This window comes from Ochotona curzoniae, unplaced genomic scaffold (assembly GCF_017591425.1).
Source record: "Ochotona curzoniae isolate NIBS_2020 unplaced genomic scaffold, NIBS_Ocur_1.0 patch433, whole genome shotgun sequence".
Classification (NCBI taxonomy): domain Eukaryota; kingdom Metazoa; phylum Chordata; class Mammalia; order Lagomorpha; family Ochotonidae; genus Ochotona; species Ochotona curzoniae.
In genome coordinates this window covers 1,259,280-1,276,813 of record NW_024467010.1, presented here as the reverse complement: position 1 = coordinate 1,276,813, position 17,534 = coordinate 1,259,280, and the positions used below count along the sequence as shown (strand labels likewise).

General features: G+C 49.8%; 1 protein-coding gene across 2 annotated transcripts in view; it reads left to right on the top strand.

Moving 5' to 3' along the window:
* LOC121167857 (CREB-binding protein) overlaps positions 1-17,534 on the top strand; it is a 142,829-nt gene extending 125,295 nt beyond the window's left edge. For both annotated transcript variants that reach the window (XM_040997550.1, XM_040997551.1), the window contains 10 exons: positions 4,265-4,342; positions 4,646-4,713; positions 6,207-6,357; positions 6,569-6,715; positions 7,142-7,255; positions 8,258-8,423; positions 8,679-8,846; positions 11,179-11,340; positions 11,471-11,752; positions 13,004-17,534. In XM_040997550.1, coding sequence (XP_040853484.1) covers positions 4,265-4,342; positions 4,646-4,713; positions 6,207-6,357; positions 6,569-6,715; positions 7,142-7,255; positions 8,258-8,423; positions 8,679-8,846; positions 11,179-11,340; positions 11,471-11,752; positions 13,004-15,133 — 3,466 coding nt within the window. In that variant the 3' untranslated portion in view covers positions 15,134-17,534. The remainder of the gene's footprint in view (positions 1-4,264; positions 4,343-4,645; positions 4,714-6,206; positions 6,358-6,568; positions 6,716-7,141; positions 7,256-8,257; positions 8,424-8,678; positions 8,847-11,178; positions 11,341-11,470; positions 11,753-13,003) is intronic.

The following is a 17,534-nucleotide window of genomic DNA, read 5'->3' as shown; positions in this document are numbered from 1 at the left end:
CACTCACATGAGAGACCTGGAAGAAGTTCCTGGTTTGGATCAGCTCCAGCTGTTGAGGCCACTTAAGTGAACTAGTGGATGAAAGATGTTTCTCTCTCTGTTTCTCCCTCTCTCTTTAAATCCAACTTTCCAATTTAAAAAAATATATATTTTTAAAAGAAAAACAAGGGGCTCACCACTGTGGCCTAATGACTAAAGTCCTCGCCTTGAACACTTCGGAATCCCATGTGGGTGCCGGTTCTAATCCTGGCAGCCCTGCTTCCTATCCAGCTCCCTGCCTGTGGCCTGGGAAAGCAGTCAGGGACGGCCCAAGCTCTTGGGACCCTGCACCCACGTGGGAGACCTGGAGGAACTCCTGGCTCCTGGCTTTGGATTGGCTCAGCTCCAGTTGTAGCAGTCACTTGGGGAGCGAATCATCAGACGGAGGATCTTCCTCTCTGTCTCTCTTCGTCCTCTCTCTATATCTGACTTTCCAATAAAAAAAAAATCTTTTTTTTTAAAGGAATACAGGATTTTAACAACTGGGATAATATCACAGGAAGAAAAGCAAAATTTTAAAACTAAAATAAAAGTGTTTTTTTTTTTTAAAGAAAAACAAGAAACTTAGTTTACTTGCGTGTTCTTGCCAGAGTCTGTGATATAATATACTTTGAAAAACCGTTATCAGATACCATGAGTCTCTGAAACACTCACAGAAATGCATGTGAGGAAAGAACTATGCATGGATTCCAGAAATAATTTTGAATCAAAATAAACACTTTTTTTGTGGAGAGACTTAATAATTTGGAAGATAGAGTGGCAGAGAAAGAGAGCAAGATCTTCCTTCTGTTTGATTCACTCCTTAAATGTACACGAAGCCAGAGCTGAGCCAGTCCTAAGAAGGAGCTACATTTGCATCACCCCCATGGATGCAGGGGCCAAGCAGGGTGCCATCTCCTGGGGCCCTTCCACCTCCACGTTAGCAGGGAGCTGAACAAAAATGGAGCTGCCGGGTCTTGAAACGCTTCTCAAGTTTGGGGATGCTGATGTCACGGGTGGCAGTTTAGACCAGCTTTCCCACAGCACCAGTCCCAACACAATGTTTTAACTTCGATGACACATAGATTTTTAACATTGAAAGGCAGAGAGAGATCTTCCATTCTGTGGTTCACTCTCCAAATGGCCACAAAGCCAGAACTGGACCGGATGAATGAAAGAAGCCAGGAACTTCATCTGAGTCACCCACATATATGGCAGGAGCCCATATACTTGGGTCATCTGCTGCTGCTTCCTAGGCATGTTGGCAGGGAGCTAGGTCTCTAATTGGCACTCTGACATGGGGTGCTTGCATTGCCAAAGATGGCTTAACTTCACCATAGTGCCAGCCCCTGTCCTCGAACTTGGGAAGTATCTTTGAACTTGACTTGGTGCAGTGATAGAGTGCTTTGCTGTTGTGCACTGGTAATCACCCATGTGTGCCAGCCTACTGAGCGCAGCCAAAGCTGCGAAGCTGATCTTGCCCTGACCTGGCACCGAGCCTCCTGGCTTCAGGGAGCCACAAACTTCTCTACTGGTTTATGACAGTGACTTCTACCTAGGGAAGAAACTACCTGCTGGGAAACTACCTCCTTTTTTTTTTTCCCCTAAGATTTATTAATTTTTATTAGAAAGGCAGATTTACAGAGAGAGAGATATCTTCCATGCACTGGCTCACTCCCCAAGTGGCCCCAGCAGCCAGAGCCGAGCCAATATGAAGCCAGAAGCTACCTCCCCAGGTCTCCCATATGGGTGCAGGGTCTCAAGGCCATCCTCCACTGCTTTCCCAGGCCACAAACAGGAAACTGGATGGAAAGTAGGGTGACTAGGACACAAACTGGCATACACATCAGATCCCGGCGCATGCAAGGCAAGGACCTTAGCTACCAGGCTATCTCACCAGGCCCAGAAACTACCTAGCAGATTACTTGGTACACTACCTATACCTGGGTGTTATTGGGTTAGAATACTGGGGCAGTGGCCAAGCACATGAACACTTCCCACAAGCCCACCTGTGCCTGTGACAACCAGTAGATTGTTTCTCCCCATTTTCCACTTGATTTTTCACTTACGTGCTCCCTTGGATGAGTTTTGAATTTTGTTAGTTTATATTCATTGGTCCATTTCAAAATATATGACATTCACATAGTGGGTGCCAGGTAGTAGTAGAAATCTGATTGAAAGAAGAAAGTCTGCTTGAGACGGCCACTCCCAGGCAGAGTGGCTACAACAGTTAGATTCAGCTTCTAGGAAAATGTGACTTGTGGAAGCAGGTTTTGGGGGAGGGGCGGAGCATTCTAGACACAAAGGAATAAAAGAACACGAGATGTTCAAGCTAATTCCCGGTTGCCTAGCGTGGACAGAAAGCAGGAGAGTGGGTGAAGTTCACCAGTTACAGGGACACTTCTTGGGGAGTTGACTGATGGGTGGGCTTTATCCCACATGTGCAGGGAGGTATTGAGGAGGAGCCTTGGTTTCTGGTGTAGAAGGAGCCCTGAGATCTGTAAGGTGAACTGACGACAAGAGCAGATGTAGACCTGTTGTAGGGAACTAGTCAGAAGACTAGCAGGCGAGGCAAGAGGCCCAAGCCCAGACTGAAGCAAGAAGGACATGGAGCCAGCTGATTAGTTAATAATTTTGTGGAGAAGAGGTTTCAGGTTTGAGGTGACATCATGAGGTTTAGAATGGCATCTTTGTGGCATGCTTTTTCCTCGGTGTGCAAGGGAAGAGGTATTTGGGGTGCTTGGGAGATGATGGCACAGGAGCTGAGAACATTCCTGCCTGCAAGCCTGTTACGGTCTGAGCAGAAAGGCAGAGGCTGGTTACTAAGACTGCAGAGGCGGAGCGTGGGGGAATGTAGTACTCATGGGAAGAGAAGTGTAGCCCTCAAGTACAAGGGGATGGAGCCAGCGCAGGTTTTCCAGAGTGCCTGGATATCATTGCCACTACTGTGTTGGTCCGCACAGCCCTGGCAGAACAGGGATACAAGCTGGCTTAGGGCACACCCATGACTAAAGGGCTTCCCCGGCAGCGGACTGGAGGTGGCAGAGGATGAGAGGCCCAGCAAGGACTCAGCTCACGCTGCTGAAGATCCTGAGTTCAGGCAGTCGGGGAGCCATGGCATTTCTAACTTCCTAAACCTTCCAAACTGTGTGGCTTGTGACAGCACCAAGGGAAAGAGCTGAAAGCAGCAAAGGTTTTCACCTTTCAGTATCTTGACATTTAAGTCTCCGAGGTGAAGCAGTTGTTGGAGATGGTAGAGCCAGGGATGTTAGTTGTGGGCCGTCACAGGCAGTGCAGAAAAGTCTACTTTTTAGCAGGCTTGACATTTGCCACCCTCTGTGATGACAATTGCATCAGGCCTGGTGTGGCAGCTGGGACCGACTACATTCCTTGTCTGTGTCCTAAGAAGTCTTAGACTTCAGAGCAAGTATTTATGACACTGAGAGAGGTTGTCCTCTGTTTCCTAAGTCAGCTAAGACATGTGAAATTGCCTAGAGAAAGTATGCATGGTCATTGTCAAGAAATAGTAACCTATGAGTTTTACCTTAATTCACAGTGGAAGGAGGCTTCAGAAAGTTGACAGAGCAGTGGGCAGTACAGCAGATAGAATGCCAGTGGGAGGCCCACATCTGTTTTGAGTCCTGGCTCTTCCATTTCCCATCTAACTTCCTGCAGTCCTGGGAGGCGGTAGGTGAAGACTCAAGGAGTTGGGTCCCTGCCATCTGTGTGCAAGTCCTGGATTGAGTTCTAGGTTTCTGCCTCGGGCCTGGCGTACCGCAGACTGTTGAGAAAGTGATAGAAAACCAGTGGATAGAAAAACCTCTATCGGTTTTTGCCCAAAGGCCTTTCAGATAAAGTGAAAGTTTTTTTAAAGTTCATAGAAAATTCACATTATCACTGAGTTCCAATGCCCATGAAGTTTTTGAATCCTCTTTGTAATTGTATTTTGTTTTGTTGTTGTTGTTGTTGTTGTTTTGTTTTGGGAAGTCATATATACAGAGAGGAAGATCTTCTGTCTGCCACTTTGTAATTTTTCAAGTTGAAGTTGCATTTCTGGTTGCAAAGAGAGATTGAGGGCAAGAGGAGTGAGGCGCTTACTCTCAAAGAAGGCAGGGATCCGCCTCATCCTGTGTCAGAATCAGAGGCATTCACAGGTCCCTGAGAGCAGGGTCCACACACATTCAGACACCTTCTGGATGTCCGTTGGTGTCTCTGAAAGCATAACTGTAGACTTTCTATCTCCTAGTTTTGTCGATTGCAAGGAGTGTGGCCGGAAGATGCATCAAATTTGTGTGCTGCATTATGACATCATTTGGCCCTCAGGGTAAGTAATTTCCTCTGGTCTTGGGGAAAGAAAGAGCAGTGCACAGCCCCACCTAAGGGTGGCAGCAGTGGTAGTCTCATTCTTTGCTGTCAGAGTTCAACAATTGAATTGGCAATTGATTGAGTGTTTGACTACTTTATAGAATTGGAGAACCAAAGCCGTCTGCCTCTTTACTCTTATTATAAAAATGTGATTCCTATGCCAGCAAAGTGTTTCAATGCTGCATACTGGTTTAGCAGCATGTGCTAATGCGTGCAGTCTGATCACACCCCTTTTTTTGTTTTGTTTTTGTTTGTTTTTCAGCTTTGTGTGCGACAACTGCTTGAAGAAAACTGGTAGACCTCGAAAAGAAAACAAATTTAGCGCTAAGAGTAAGTTTGTGGGTTATACTTTGGACTGTCCATTTTAGAAACTTGACTACTTTTCCTGGTCTTTGATAGTCCTATGACTTAATTAGTATTAGAAAGATTTTTAATGAGTGTTTAAAATTAATTTTTACTTACTTATGCAAGGTCCTATCTGGTAGTTCACTCCCCAAATGCCTGCAACAGCCGACAGGTGTCTGGAGTTGGGAGCTGAGATCTTAACCCAGATCCTTCGGTTTGGGTTACAGGCCCATGATCGTTGCCTTCCTGGATTCACGTTGGGCGAAAGCTTCCATCGGGAACTAGTGGAAGGGATGAAACGCAGGCACCAGTGTGGAATGTGTTCATCTTACCCTTTAAGCTGATGCCTGTTCCCCAGACGAAGTCTTTTTTTAAAGTTTGAATTGCTGTTAACCAAATCCAAAGCTATTCTGTAGTTTTAACTGCCTCTGTTAAAAACCTTTTGAAACACTGTTAATTGACAACTCCCCTACTGTTTTAATGCTTCTCTTTAAACCAGGATTTTTCAAGTACAGCTGCTGACATTTGGGACTTGATTTTTGTCTTTTTATTTTTCAAGATTCATTATTTATCTTGAACAGTTACAGAATTTGGGGAAGATATCTTCCATTCACTAATTTACTCCCCAAATGGCCCCAGCAGACATGACTGGGCCAGGCCTTCCCCCAGGTCTCCCCAGTGGGAAATGGGAGCTGGTCAGTCACCGGTCATACTCACATCTATCTTCCCTGGGAGTGCACCAATCTTACCCTCAGGAAGTACCAGCCAATCTCTGGTTTCTGTTAGTGTTCCAAAAGTGTGCCGTTAGGGAGAGGGAGGACTCCTGGGCCTAGACTAGAAGGGCAGGAGGCTGAGTGGGCACAGCCTGGCTTCTTCCTCCATATCCCCAGTCAGACTTGCACCACCTCTAGCTCTTCTGCTCCTCACTGTTAGAAAAGGGTGGAACTCTAGGAATGTAGGTGGTTTTTCTGGGAGTCAGATGCTGTGCTCCTGGAGTTCACCTGTTCCCCAAGAAGTGCTTGTGTCATAAGTAGGCTCACCCCTTTAGGCTGCCAGACAGTAGGGCAAGAGTTGTTCAAACCTTGACCTCAGGCAGCCACATAGCATGTTGGATGGCAGTGTGGGTCCTGATTGCTCTACTTCAACCCAGCTTTCTGCTATTGTTCCAGGGAAGGCAGCAAATCATGGCCCAAGTCCTTAGGTCCCGCCATTCTGGCTCCTCAGTGGTCTTTCCTCACCGTGGCAGTTTTAGGCATTTGAGTTCAGGAATGTGTGTGTCTGTCTGTCGATCGCTCTCCCGCTCTCACTCATTCACTCTCTTTTTCTCTTCCCCTCTGGCTCTGTCAGTTTGCCTTTCAAATAAGCAAATAAATAATAAAATATCTAATTAAAAACATGTCAGAATGTGCCAGAAGAAAGCTAGTGCTGTGATCTCATTGGCCCCTCTTTTGCTCTTCTCCTGCTTCCGGACTTCCTAGGACTGCAGACCACACGACTGGGAAACCACCTGGAAGACCGAGTGAACAAATTTCTGCGGCGCCAAAATCACCCTGAGGCCGGGGAGGTTTTTGTCAGAGTGGTGGCCAGCTCCGACAAGACCGTGGAGGTCAAGCCTGGGATGAAGTCACGGTCTGTGTACTGTGTTCTCTAACGGGGGTGTCATAGCAGTTCTTCTCTCAGTCCGCCCCTGGGACACAGGGTTGGGAAGGGGTGATCACAGCTATGAGATTGCCCCAAGACTTGGGCGGGCCAGCCTTCAGCTCACCAGCCCTGACCAAGTACAGAGCAGAGGTGCTCAGCCGTGGGTTTCAAGAACATCAAGCCTGCCTTTTTCTTTCAGGTTTGTGGATTCTGGGGAAATGTCTGAATCTTTCCCATATCGAACCAAAGCACTGTTTGCTTTTGAGGAAATTGATGGGGTGGATGTGTGCTTTTTTGGAATGCATGTCCAAGAATATGGCTCTGACTGCCCCCCTCCAAACACAAGGTAATCTCAGCTTTTGTTTTTGTTTTTTTGCTTGTTTGTTTGTTTTTGTTCCAGTGTAATAGGGGCTTAGCAGAACTTGTGTCCTTGGATGTTGAATTAAAATAGATTAAGTCATCATTGACCAAAATTGTTAGCTTTATTTTGCTTGTAAACTCATGAGAAATGAAGGGGATACCTATGTGGGATGTCCATTTCGGTCATCCCCATGGGCCATGGTCTTATGGTCTGTGCCTCACCCACGGTGTGTGTCCCTGGAAGTCTCCGCTCAAGTGAAAGGATTCTTTCACTTCAAGTTGAGTCAGGAATGGCACACGGTGCAAGTGCTGGCCTTTTACAAGCCTGTTTGTGTTTGGGAGGCTGGTATTTGATTTCCAGTTTGAGGGATACTTTGAGTTAAAAATGCACCCATCCCACCTGCCCCCGCAGACGTGTGTATATATCCTACCTGGACAGTATTCACTTCTTCCGGCCACGATGCCTCCGGACAGCCGTTTATCATGAAATCCTCATCGGGTATCTAGAATATGTGAAGAAATTGGGGTAAGTTTGGATTAGCCTATTCAGAACGAATCAAAACTCTTTGTGTTTTTTTCACTGTATATTTATTTGGTGAAGTCATAATCATACCAGTTTGTACATTTTTTTGTGTTTCTGTTTCTCATGTCCTGTGGTCAGCTTAAGAGCCTTAAGAGCTGGGTTCAGGTGCCACAAGGGCCTGTGTGTGATGTATGCTCTTTGCCTGCATTTCATTCTTTCCCATCTTAGTGCAGTGTCCCCTGCCTCAGCTGTGTGATTCATGGGGCTGTTGCTGGCTTTACCAAGCGGGTGGCCTTCGCTACACATTGAGTTGGAGGGTTTCCTTTGCTGCATGCGATCTTGCACTCTTCATGTGCCATTCACGCCTGCCTTCTGACTCCTCATCTACTGTCTGTATCATCACATTTTCTGGATACTGTTTGTAAACTGAATCCTTCGGTTTGTGGTCTTTTGCGTCTGAATTCTTTTACTTCATTTTTATACTCTAGATCTGTTACCTTCCTTTTCCAGACTTGAAAAGGTTGGAGGAATTGCATCAAAGGGTCCTGAGAAGAATGAGGTTGATTTTACATTAGCCCCTTAGAGCTGCTCAGCCAAGCTAGCTTGGCAACGTACGAGAGGAAGCCGACCTGGCATGCATCACCTCCCTGCGGCATTAGGTGCTGTCCTGGAGGAGCTGTGTTCCCAGGCTCTGTGACAGGGTTACAGGCTTCTGCTGTGCTCCCAGGCTCTGTGACAGGGTTACAGGCTTCTGCTGTGACCTCGACTGCAGCCGGTTCATGCCCTGGGTTGAGAAAAAAAGTTATGGCTTTTGAGATTGCAGATAGTAAAGATTTAGCCTTGGATTGGAACCTAAGTTTTGGGTTCTGCCATGAGCATTTTGGTAACTGGTTTTCTTCCATGCTTATAATTCTTCCTGTGGGAGTGTAGATCCTTGCTACTCAGCTGTGACTTCTAGAAGCCAGGGCCATTCACTGTTGTTGATTTAACGTGTGTGTTCTGCAGGTATGTGACAGGGCACATCTGGGCCTGTCCCCCAAGTGAAGGAGATGACTACATCTTCCATTGCCACCCTCCTGATCAAAAAATTCCGAAGCCAAAACGACTGCAGGAATGGTACAAGAAAATGCTGGACAAGGCATTCGCTGAACGCATCATTCATGACTACAAGGTACCCTATGCTAAGTGATGCCTGTGGGCGTGTCCTCCTATTGCCCCCATTCACTTTATGGTAGTGTGCACTTCTGAGAATCACAAAACCAAACAGTAAAAAAGGAAAGTAAAGCAGGAGGTCAAAGTGGTGAAGCCTCTGAGAGCGCCCACTGGGATTGTCACTGTTTAACCATCCCACCAGTGTCTTCAGCCTGTGAATCCAGACCTGGAGCTTCCAGCAGCCCCTCCTCACCACTGTGTTCTCTCTTCTAAGGACATCTTCAAACAAGCAACTGAAGACAGGCTCACAAGTGCCAAGGAACTGCCCTATTTTGAAGGTGATTTCTGGCCCAATGTGTTGGAAGAAAGCATTAAGGAACTAGAACAGGAAGAAGAAGAAAGGAAGAAGGAAGAAAGCACTGCAGCTAGCGAGACCACCGAGGTAGGGATCCCCTTGGTCCCCCAAGCTGAGGAGTCAGACTGCTCTCTGGTGGGCTTTTGTTCCCGTGTTTGTAGCACCCTCTGTGGCAGACAGTGATGCACAAACTAGGAGGTCTCTGTGCAGGAAGGGGTTTAACCTGGAAAGAGGAAGAGGAAGGCAACCTGTGGGAGCCAAGAAAATGGACAATGGGAACATCATGGTCAGGATAAGCTTATGGCTTAGAACGGTCCCTGAAAGAGAGTCTTTGCTGCATGCATCTCTTGGTTTGGGGCTTGTGTTCCCCCACCCCCAGCCCTGCCTCAGGTGGTGCTGAGGTCACTGAGGCCTTGTCTGCCCTCAGGTAGTAGTGGAGAGGCTTTGGGCCTTGGCCTGTTGGGGAGCAACCCAGGGAGTGTTGGGAAGCATGCTGTGCTCAAGAGTCTATCTGAGTAAAAGACAGTGGTGGCCTAAGTTCATTTGTGGCCATCGTGTGGTGGAAGTGTGATGAGATTTGAGGATAACAACCCCAAAGGTTGGATGGGTGGGTCTCTGTGGCCTAAGAGAGAAGAAACCTTGAATGAAAGAGATGGGGTGAACCAGTGTGGCGGTACCAACTGCTGAGGGGCTGCAGGGCCTATGTCCTGGGCAGACTGAAGGAGTCAGCGTAGGATGACATCAAGGTCCTGGGTTGGCCCCTTCCATTCACTTCACTGGTAAGACAGCTCTTCAGCCTTTTGCCTAAGAGAAGGCATAGACCAGGCTGTGGACCAAGTTTGCATCCCCAGTGGTTCCTGACAAGACCTCAGAAGCTGTCTTTGTTTTCTAACTTCTTGCTCAGGCCTCCCTAGAGGCCAAGTCTGTTGTTGTCCAGCCACATTCTGGAGGTCCTCGCTGGCCTTTGGTGATTTAACACCTGAGATGTGTGTGATGGAGGAAGATGTGCGGAGAGGCCAGCCTGTGAAGTGAGGGCAGGTGTCAGTGGCTGACCAGGAGGCCAGCACAGAGGAAGCTGCTTGACTTTGGGATCCCTGAGGATCTTTGTATCAGATTCCTCTGCTTAGAGGTGTCCCAAGTCAGAGCCATGTCCAGGCACATGAAGCGTACTGCCGCACAGGCTGCTGGACCAGCTGAGGGCCTCTGTTGTCAGGGCTGAGACAGATTCACAGCCCTGCACAGAGCCCAGGAATGCAGCCACTGCCATGTGTGGGCACACCTGCCTCTGACCAGGTAAGGTCATGCTGTCCACAACATCCAAGTGGATAAGGGGCTCCCCTGTAGGTGGCAGGGGCCCAAGGAGTTTGGGTCATCTTCCACTGCCTTCCCAGACACATTAGCAGGGAGCTGGATTGGAAGTGGAGCAGTGGGGGCACAAAATCATTACCCATATGGGATGCTGAATTGCAAGTGGTGGCTTTACCCACCATGCGACAATGCTGGTCCCTAGTCATATTTTCTAAATGTAGTGTACTCATAATTTCTTAGAAAAATAAACTTTTTTCACAGTTTTAGGGCATTAGGGCTTACAGAAAACTTGAGCAGAGGATTCCATCATGCCCAGTACACCTTCCATGAGTGGGGTACATTTGTTGAAATTAACTAAAGCCACACTTTATTGATTTTTCTCAGTTTTTCCTTGATCCCCTTGTGTCTCCCAAGGCCATAGTCACCCCCTCTCAGCACCTCTTGGCATGCACTGTGTCTTGTGTGAGTGCCCCCTTCCCTACAGCAGACACTCTGTCGTGCTTCTGCAGCTGTCTGTCTGCTCCTGCCAACAGTAAAGTTGCAAAGACCAGGTCTACCTCAGTTTCCCATCGTGAGACCAGGATGGGTGGTAGCCCCAGGTTCTTTGCAGAGCAGGAGTGCTTGCCTTGAGAAGCAAGATTCCCACAGCTGCAGTCAGTTACTGTGGCCCAACCAGGCCTTGCGCTGGAGGAGGGCAGCATCCCAGCTTTGTTCAGGCCCGAGTCTGCTTTCCACCGGGGCGGCCACTTCTCTCACACTGGTTTCTTTCCTGTGGATGTTTTTGCCTTTCTCTTGGTAAAGAATAAACTATGGTGCTTATGAGACATGACACGGAACGCCACAGGTCCAGTAGAGTAATGGGGATCATGGAAAATGGCTTCTACTTTGCCGTGAGTCCTTGGGTTTCTAAACTAGTGTCTGGATCTGTTTTCCCTGGAGAGGTAGTGTGGCCTCCAGCTGTAGTGGTCAGGTTCTGCTTCTGTCCTTGCCTCTTTCTCCTCCACGTTTCTTTTCGAGGCAGCTGTATATTCAGGGCTTGTGCATGTGGGGTCTGCCATGAACCCCTGCTGACGATGGGCAGCCTGTTGTGACAGCTCAGCTTGTGTTGCAGGGCAGTCAAGGTGACAGCAAGAATGCCAAGAAGAAGAACAACAAAAAAACAAACAAGAATAAAAGCAGCATCAGCCGCGCCAACAAGAAGAAACCCAGTGTGCCCAGTGTGTCCAATGACCTGTCCCAGAAGCTGTACGCCACCATGGAGAAGCACAAGGAGGTAGAGCTCCTGGCTCCAGCCCACAGGCACTTCCTGCCTTACGCAGCAGGAGGGAGGGTGGCCTGCAGCGGGCAGAGTTCACAGGGTGGGCCACATGCCTGTCGGAGGCTAATGCTGCTTCTCTGCACAGGTCTTCTTTGTGATCCACCTGCACGCGGGACCTGTTATCAACACCCTGCCCCCCATCGTCGACCCCGACCCCTTGCTCAGCTGCGACCTCATGGATGGGCGGGATGCCTTCCTCACCTTGGCCAGGGACAAGCACTGGGAGTTCTCCTCCCTGCGCCGCTCCAAGTGGTCCACACTGTGCATGCTGGTGGAACTGCATACCCAGGGCCAGGACCGCTTTGTCTACACCTGCAACGAGTGCAAGCACCATGTGGAGACGCGCTGGCACTGCACCGTGTGCGAGGTGGGTCAGCATGCTGGCGGGGCTTCCATGGGCATGCCTCAGTGTCCCTGGACGAGGAGATGTGCATGAGGCTAAAGGCTTTGCTGTCCCTGCTCCCGCCTGTGTCAGTGTAAGGTGCAGCCATAGAGGCATGAGCCAGGCCACTGGGCTCTAGGAATTTTGAAATGCTCCTCTGCTCTCACGTGGCTCTGGATCTGGTCCAGCTGAGGGGTTTGGAATACCTTCTTGCCTTTTTCATTCCAGTCCCCTCCCTGTTCCTGGTGAACCGCCCTGTGTTCACACTCATTGGCTCCCTGTTAGAGGTGTGGGTCCTGCTGTCAGTCACCTGTGGGTGGGTAGTGGGGTATACAGCCCACCCCTCGGCCTCTTCTTCTGGTTAGTTCACCACCACTGTCTTTGACCCCCTTCCTTTCTCCTAGAGCAGTCCATACCCTGCCACACCCTGGCTGCTTGCTTTGCTCTCTGGTGGGGACTGATGCCACTACACCTGCCAGGCTCCCCTCTGCTCATCTTTACCTGCCTGTTGTCTTTGTCCCACTTCTCCAGCCTCATTTGTCCTATTTATCGCTTGTTGATTATTTCAAGAGCTAGAAGGACAGGTCTTCTGTCTGCTGTTTATTCTCCAGTTGTCTGCAAGGACTGGGGCTGATCCAGGTCAAGCAAGCCAGGATCCAGGGACCCCATCTGAGTCTCCCACATAGGTGGCAGGGACACTTGAGCCATCTTCCGCTGTTTTCTCAGATGCATTAGCCGGGAGCTGGATTGGAAGTGGAGTACCTGAGACTCAAACTGGTGCTTTAATAGAGAATCTTGATGTAGCAAGTGGGTCCTTCATCTCCTGCAGCCACACTGGATCCTCTTTCTAACTTTCCCTATCCTTTCTGTGGTCACTGTCCAATGCTCCATCATTCAGCTGAAGTGTGGCACCTTCTTGGTGTGTAGAAGGAGACAGCTGTCTGCCCCTTGGACATGTATGTTATGAAAGTGTCATTTGGCACCTTGTGGCCTCCCCTGGGACTTGTACTGTGGTGACTTGTGACTCTTGAGCAGCATCTCTTGTCTTTCATGGTTTGGGTTTAGGAAGGAGTAGGATGTGGCAGTCCTAATGTGACTTACAGGGCAGAGGAAGGCAGGAAAGGAGCCAGGGTCCCTGCAGTTCTGTATGTGAGCGTGCCCGTCTTCAGTCTTGTGGTAGGGCAGCCCAGGGTGTCTGGCCGTTTGGCTCTTCCTGACACCTTTCCCTGCTTGCAGGACTATGACCTTTGTATCAATTGCTACAACACGAAGAGCCACACACACAAGATGGTGAAGTGGGGACTGGGCCTGGACGACGAAGGCAGCAGCCAAGGTGAACCACAGTCCAAGAGCCCCCAGGAGTCACGGCGCCTGAGCATCCAGCGCTGCATCCAGTCCCTGGTACATGCCTGCCAGTGCCGCAACGCCAACTGCTCGCTGCCATCCTGCCAGAAAATGAAGCGGGTGGTGCAGCACACCAAGGGCTGCAAGCGTAAGACCAACGGCGGCTGCCCGGTGTGCAAACAGCTCATCGCCCTGTGCTGCTACCACGCCAAGCACTGCCAAGAGAACAAGTGCCCCGTGCCCTTCTGCCTCAACATCAAACACAAGCTCCGCCAGCAGCAGATCCAGCACCGGCTGCAGCAAGCCCAGCTCATGCGCAGGCGGATGGCCACTATGAACACCCGCAACGTGCCTCAGCAGAGTTTGCCTTCTCCTACCTCAGCTCCACCCGGGACCCCCACACAGCAGCCCGGCACACCCCAGACACCGCAGCCCCCTGCACAGCCCCAGCCCTCACCCGTGAGCATGTCACCAGCTGGCTTCCCCAGTGTGGCCCGGACTCAGCCCCCCACAACCGTGTCCACAGGGAAGCCCACCAGCCAGGTGCCGGCTCCCCCGCCCCCTGCCCAGCCCCCACCTGCAGCAGTGGAGGCAGCCAGGCAGATCGAGCGCGAGGCCCAGCAGCAGCAGCACCTCTACCGTGTGAACATCAACAGCAGCATGCCCCCAGGACGCACGGGCATTGGGACCCCCGGGAGCCAAATGGCCCCTGTGGGCCTGAATGTGCCTCGGCCCAACCAGGTGAGTGGGCCAGTAATGCCCAGCATGCCACCTGGGCAGTGGCAGCAGGCAGCCCTCCCCCAGCAGCAGCCAATGCCAGGCATACCCAGGCCTGTAATATCCATGCAGGCCCAGGCAGCTGTGGCTGGGCCAAGGATGTCCAATGTCCCGCCACCGAGGAGCATCTCGCCTAGCGCCCTGCAGGATCTGCTGAGGACCCTGAAATCACCCAGTTCCCCACAGCAGCAACAGCAGGTGCTGAACATCCTCAAATCCAACCCACAGCTAATGGCAGCTTTCATCAAACAGCGCACAGCCAAGTACGTGGCCAACCAGCCTGGCATGCAGCCCCAGCCTGGCCTCCAGCCCCAGCCCGGCATGCATCAGCAGCCAGGCCTGCAAAACCTAAACGCCATGCAGGCTGGGGTGCCACGGCCGGGTGTGCCCCCGCAGCAGCAGGCAATGGGAGGCCTGAACCCCCCAGGCCAGGCGTTAAACATCATGAACCCAGGACACAATCCCAATGTGGCAAGTATGAATCCTCAATACCGAGAAATGCTGAGGCGGCAGCTACTGCAGCAGCAGCAACAGCAACAGCAGCAGCAGCAGCAGCAGCAGCAGCAAGGGGGTGCTGGCGTGGCCGGGGGCATGCCTGGGCATGGCCAGTTCCAACAGCCCCAGGGACCTGGTGCCTATGCCCCAGCAATGCAGCAGCAACGCATGCAGCAGCACCTCCCCATCCAGGGCAGCTCCATGGGCCAGATGGCAGCTCAGATGGGACAGCTTGGTCAGATGGGGCAGCCAGGACTGGGGGCAGATGGCGCCCCCAACATCCAGCAGGCTCTACAGCAGCGGATTCTGCAGCAGCAGCAGATGAAGCAGCAGATGGGCTCCCCAGGCCAGCCGAACCCCATGAGCCCCCAGCAGCACATGCTCTCAGGACAGCCGCAGGCCTCACATCTCCCTGGCCAACAGATCACCACATCCCTCAGCAACCAGGTGCGGTCTCCAGCCCCTGTCCAGTCTCCGCGGCCCCAGTCCCAGCCTCCACATTCCAGCCCATCACCGCGGATACAGCCCCAACCTTCGCCACACCACGTCTCACCCCAGACTGGTTCCCCTCATCCTGGACTTGCTGTCACTATGGCCAGCTCCATAGAGCAGGGACACTTGGGGAACCCTGAACAGAGTGCAATGCTCCCCCAACTGAACACCCCCAATAGGAGTGCACTGTCCAGTGAACTGTCCCTGGTCGGTGACACCACGGGAGATACACTAGAAAAATTTGTGGAGGGTTTGTAGCATTATGAGAGCATGGGGTTTTTTCCCTTTCGTGTCCCTGGACCTTTTGTACTGAGAACCCAGGCATCTAGGGCCTTTTTACTCCTGGATGGACTGCTGCCTCCACGCCACGGAAGGTGGATAGATGTTTCAAGAAACAATACAAAGAATATATTTTTTTGTTAAAAACCAGTTGATTTAAATATCTGGTCTCTCTCTTTCTCTCTATTTGGCTTTTTTTCTCCAGTTTTTTCTTTTTCTTTTGGGGGAGGGGGGTTGGTTTGGATTCTTTTTGTCGTCATTGCTGGTGGTTCATGCCTTTTTTTAACGGGAAAAACAAGCTCATTATATTCATATTTTTTATTTGTATTTTCAAGACTTTAAACACTTATGTTTAAAAGTGAGAAGAAAAATAATATTCAGAAACTGATTCCTGAAATAATGCAAGCTTATAATGTATCCCAGTAACTTTCTGATGTTGCGGGAAGATTTTTTTCTATTGTGAACTCTGTGGGCGTCTCCCAAGTATTACCCTGGACAACAGGAATTGACTCCGGTGTGCACACACACGTACACACACCCACACACACATCTATCTATATGTGCTGGCTTACGCCAAACTCTTGTCTTGCAGATGTAGAAATTGTTGCTTTGTTTCTCTGATAAAACTGGTTTTAGACAAAAAATAGGGGTGATCACTCTCTTAGACCATGCTAATGTTAATAGAGAAGAAGCATTCTTTTCTTCTATGTGAAACTTGAAATGAGGAAAAGCAATTCTAGTGTAAATCATGCAAGCGCTATAATTACTATAAATAAGAAAACTCAAGAAGATTCAATCACTGTATAGAATGGTAAAGTACCAACTCATTTCTTATATCATATTGTTAAATAAACTGTGTGCAACAGACAAAAAGGGTGGTCCTTCTTGAATTCATGTACATGGTATTAACACTTAGTGTTCGGGGTTTTTTTGTTATGAAAATGCTGTTTTCAACGTTGTATTTGGACTATGCATGTGTTTTTTCCCCATTGTATATAAAGTATTGCTTAAAATTGATATAAATTACTGAAGTTTTTAACATGTATTCTGTTCTTTTAAGATCCCTGTAAGAATGTTTAAGGTTTTTATTTATTTATATATATTTTTTGAGTCTGTTCTTTGTAAGACATGGTTCTGATTGTTCACTCGGAGTGGAGATGCGGGACTACAGTCACAGTAGTGAGTGGGTGGCAATGGGCATGGGTTCCGAGTGGCCACCTGGGATTTCTCCCCCAAGAGACTGAGAGAGGCAGTGGGCCCGCAGCAGCCCTGGCCTGTGGCATGCTCACCACCGCGGCTGGGAACAGCACTGTGCTTCCAGCTCACATCCCAGTCTTCCTTCTCAGCCAGCCACCCCTGTGGGGAGAGCTCCCTGCCTTTCTAGCCACAGATCCTATCATTGGGTGCTCTAGGGCCTTGGGGTGGTTCCTGGCTCCCCCTGAAATGATACCCTCGGGAGTAAGGACGCTGCCAAGCACTTTCCCACGTGATCTGCAGGGCTGACGGTTCCCTCTTTTGGAACAAACCCTATAGCATCTGAGGCAGGCAAACTGGAACCAGTTCCCTTCCAGCTGCCCCCCAGGAAATTGTCTCCAGGTTTTGGGGATGGGGGCAGCAGTATGGCTGGCTCTAGTGGGTGTTTTGTGGTGTCATGTTTAGAAGCCATGACCTAGATAACTTCCCCTTGGCCAATCTGTTTACAGACTTTGAAACATACTTAAATACCTAATTTGAGAATCTTTTGAAAAAAATCTAAATTTGAAGAAATTTTCCAGGACATCAGAAAGGTACAATCTAGTCTTAAGACAGAGTTTTGAACCTTGAGTTTTAATTATGTAGATTAAGCCAGATAAGAATAAAATCCCCAACTAGCATCCCTGAACAACCCCAACGTGCACCCCACCCCATAAAGGGAAGGCAGGGCCGAGGCCCTCTAGTGCAGACACACTGTCCTTGTTCACCTCGTGGGTTCTTGCACCTCAGTTCTTGCATCAGCCTTTTCACCATGGGAAGTCCCTGAGCCCAGGAGCCGCTCCATGCCCACACTCCTGAGGTGGCCTGTCCCAGATGCTGCAGGCAGCCGGGGCGGGGGCTGCTGCTTCAGCTCACCGTGGAGTTCACAACTTCATGCACTCACCTCATCCTCTGGAGTCTGCCTCGTGACCAATCATCTTGGGCCATCCACAAGTCAAAGGACATGACCAGGGATGTGGTGTGTGGTTGTAAGGAAATTTCTGTAAGAGAGCCGGAGAGCCCAGGCGCTGTGTCTCGTGCTGTATACTTACGAGAAGGAGAGGGTCCTATATTTGTGATCAAAAAGAGGAAACTTGAAATGTGCTGGTGTTTGTAATAAAAGCTGAAAAAACTGCTTTGATTCAAA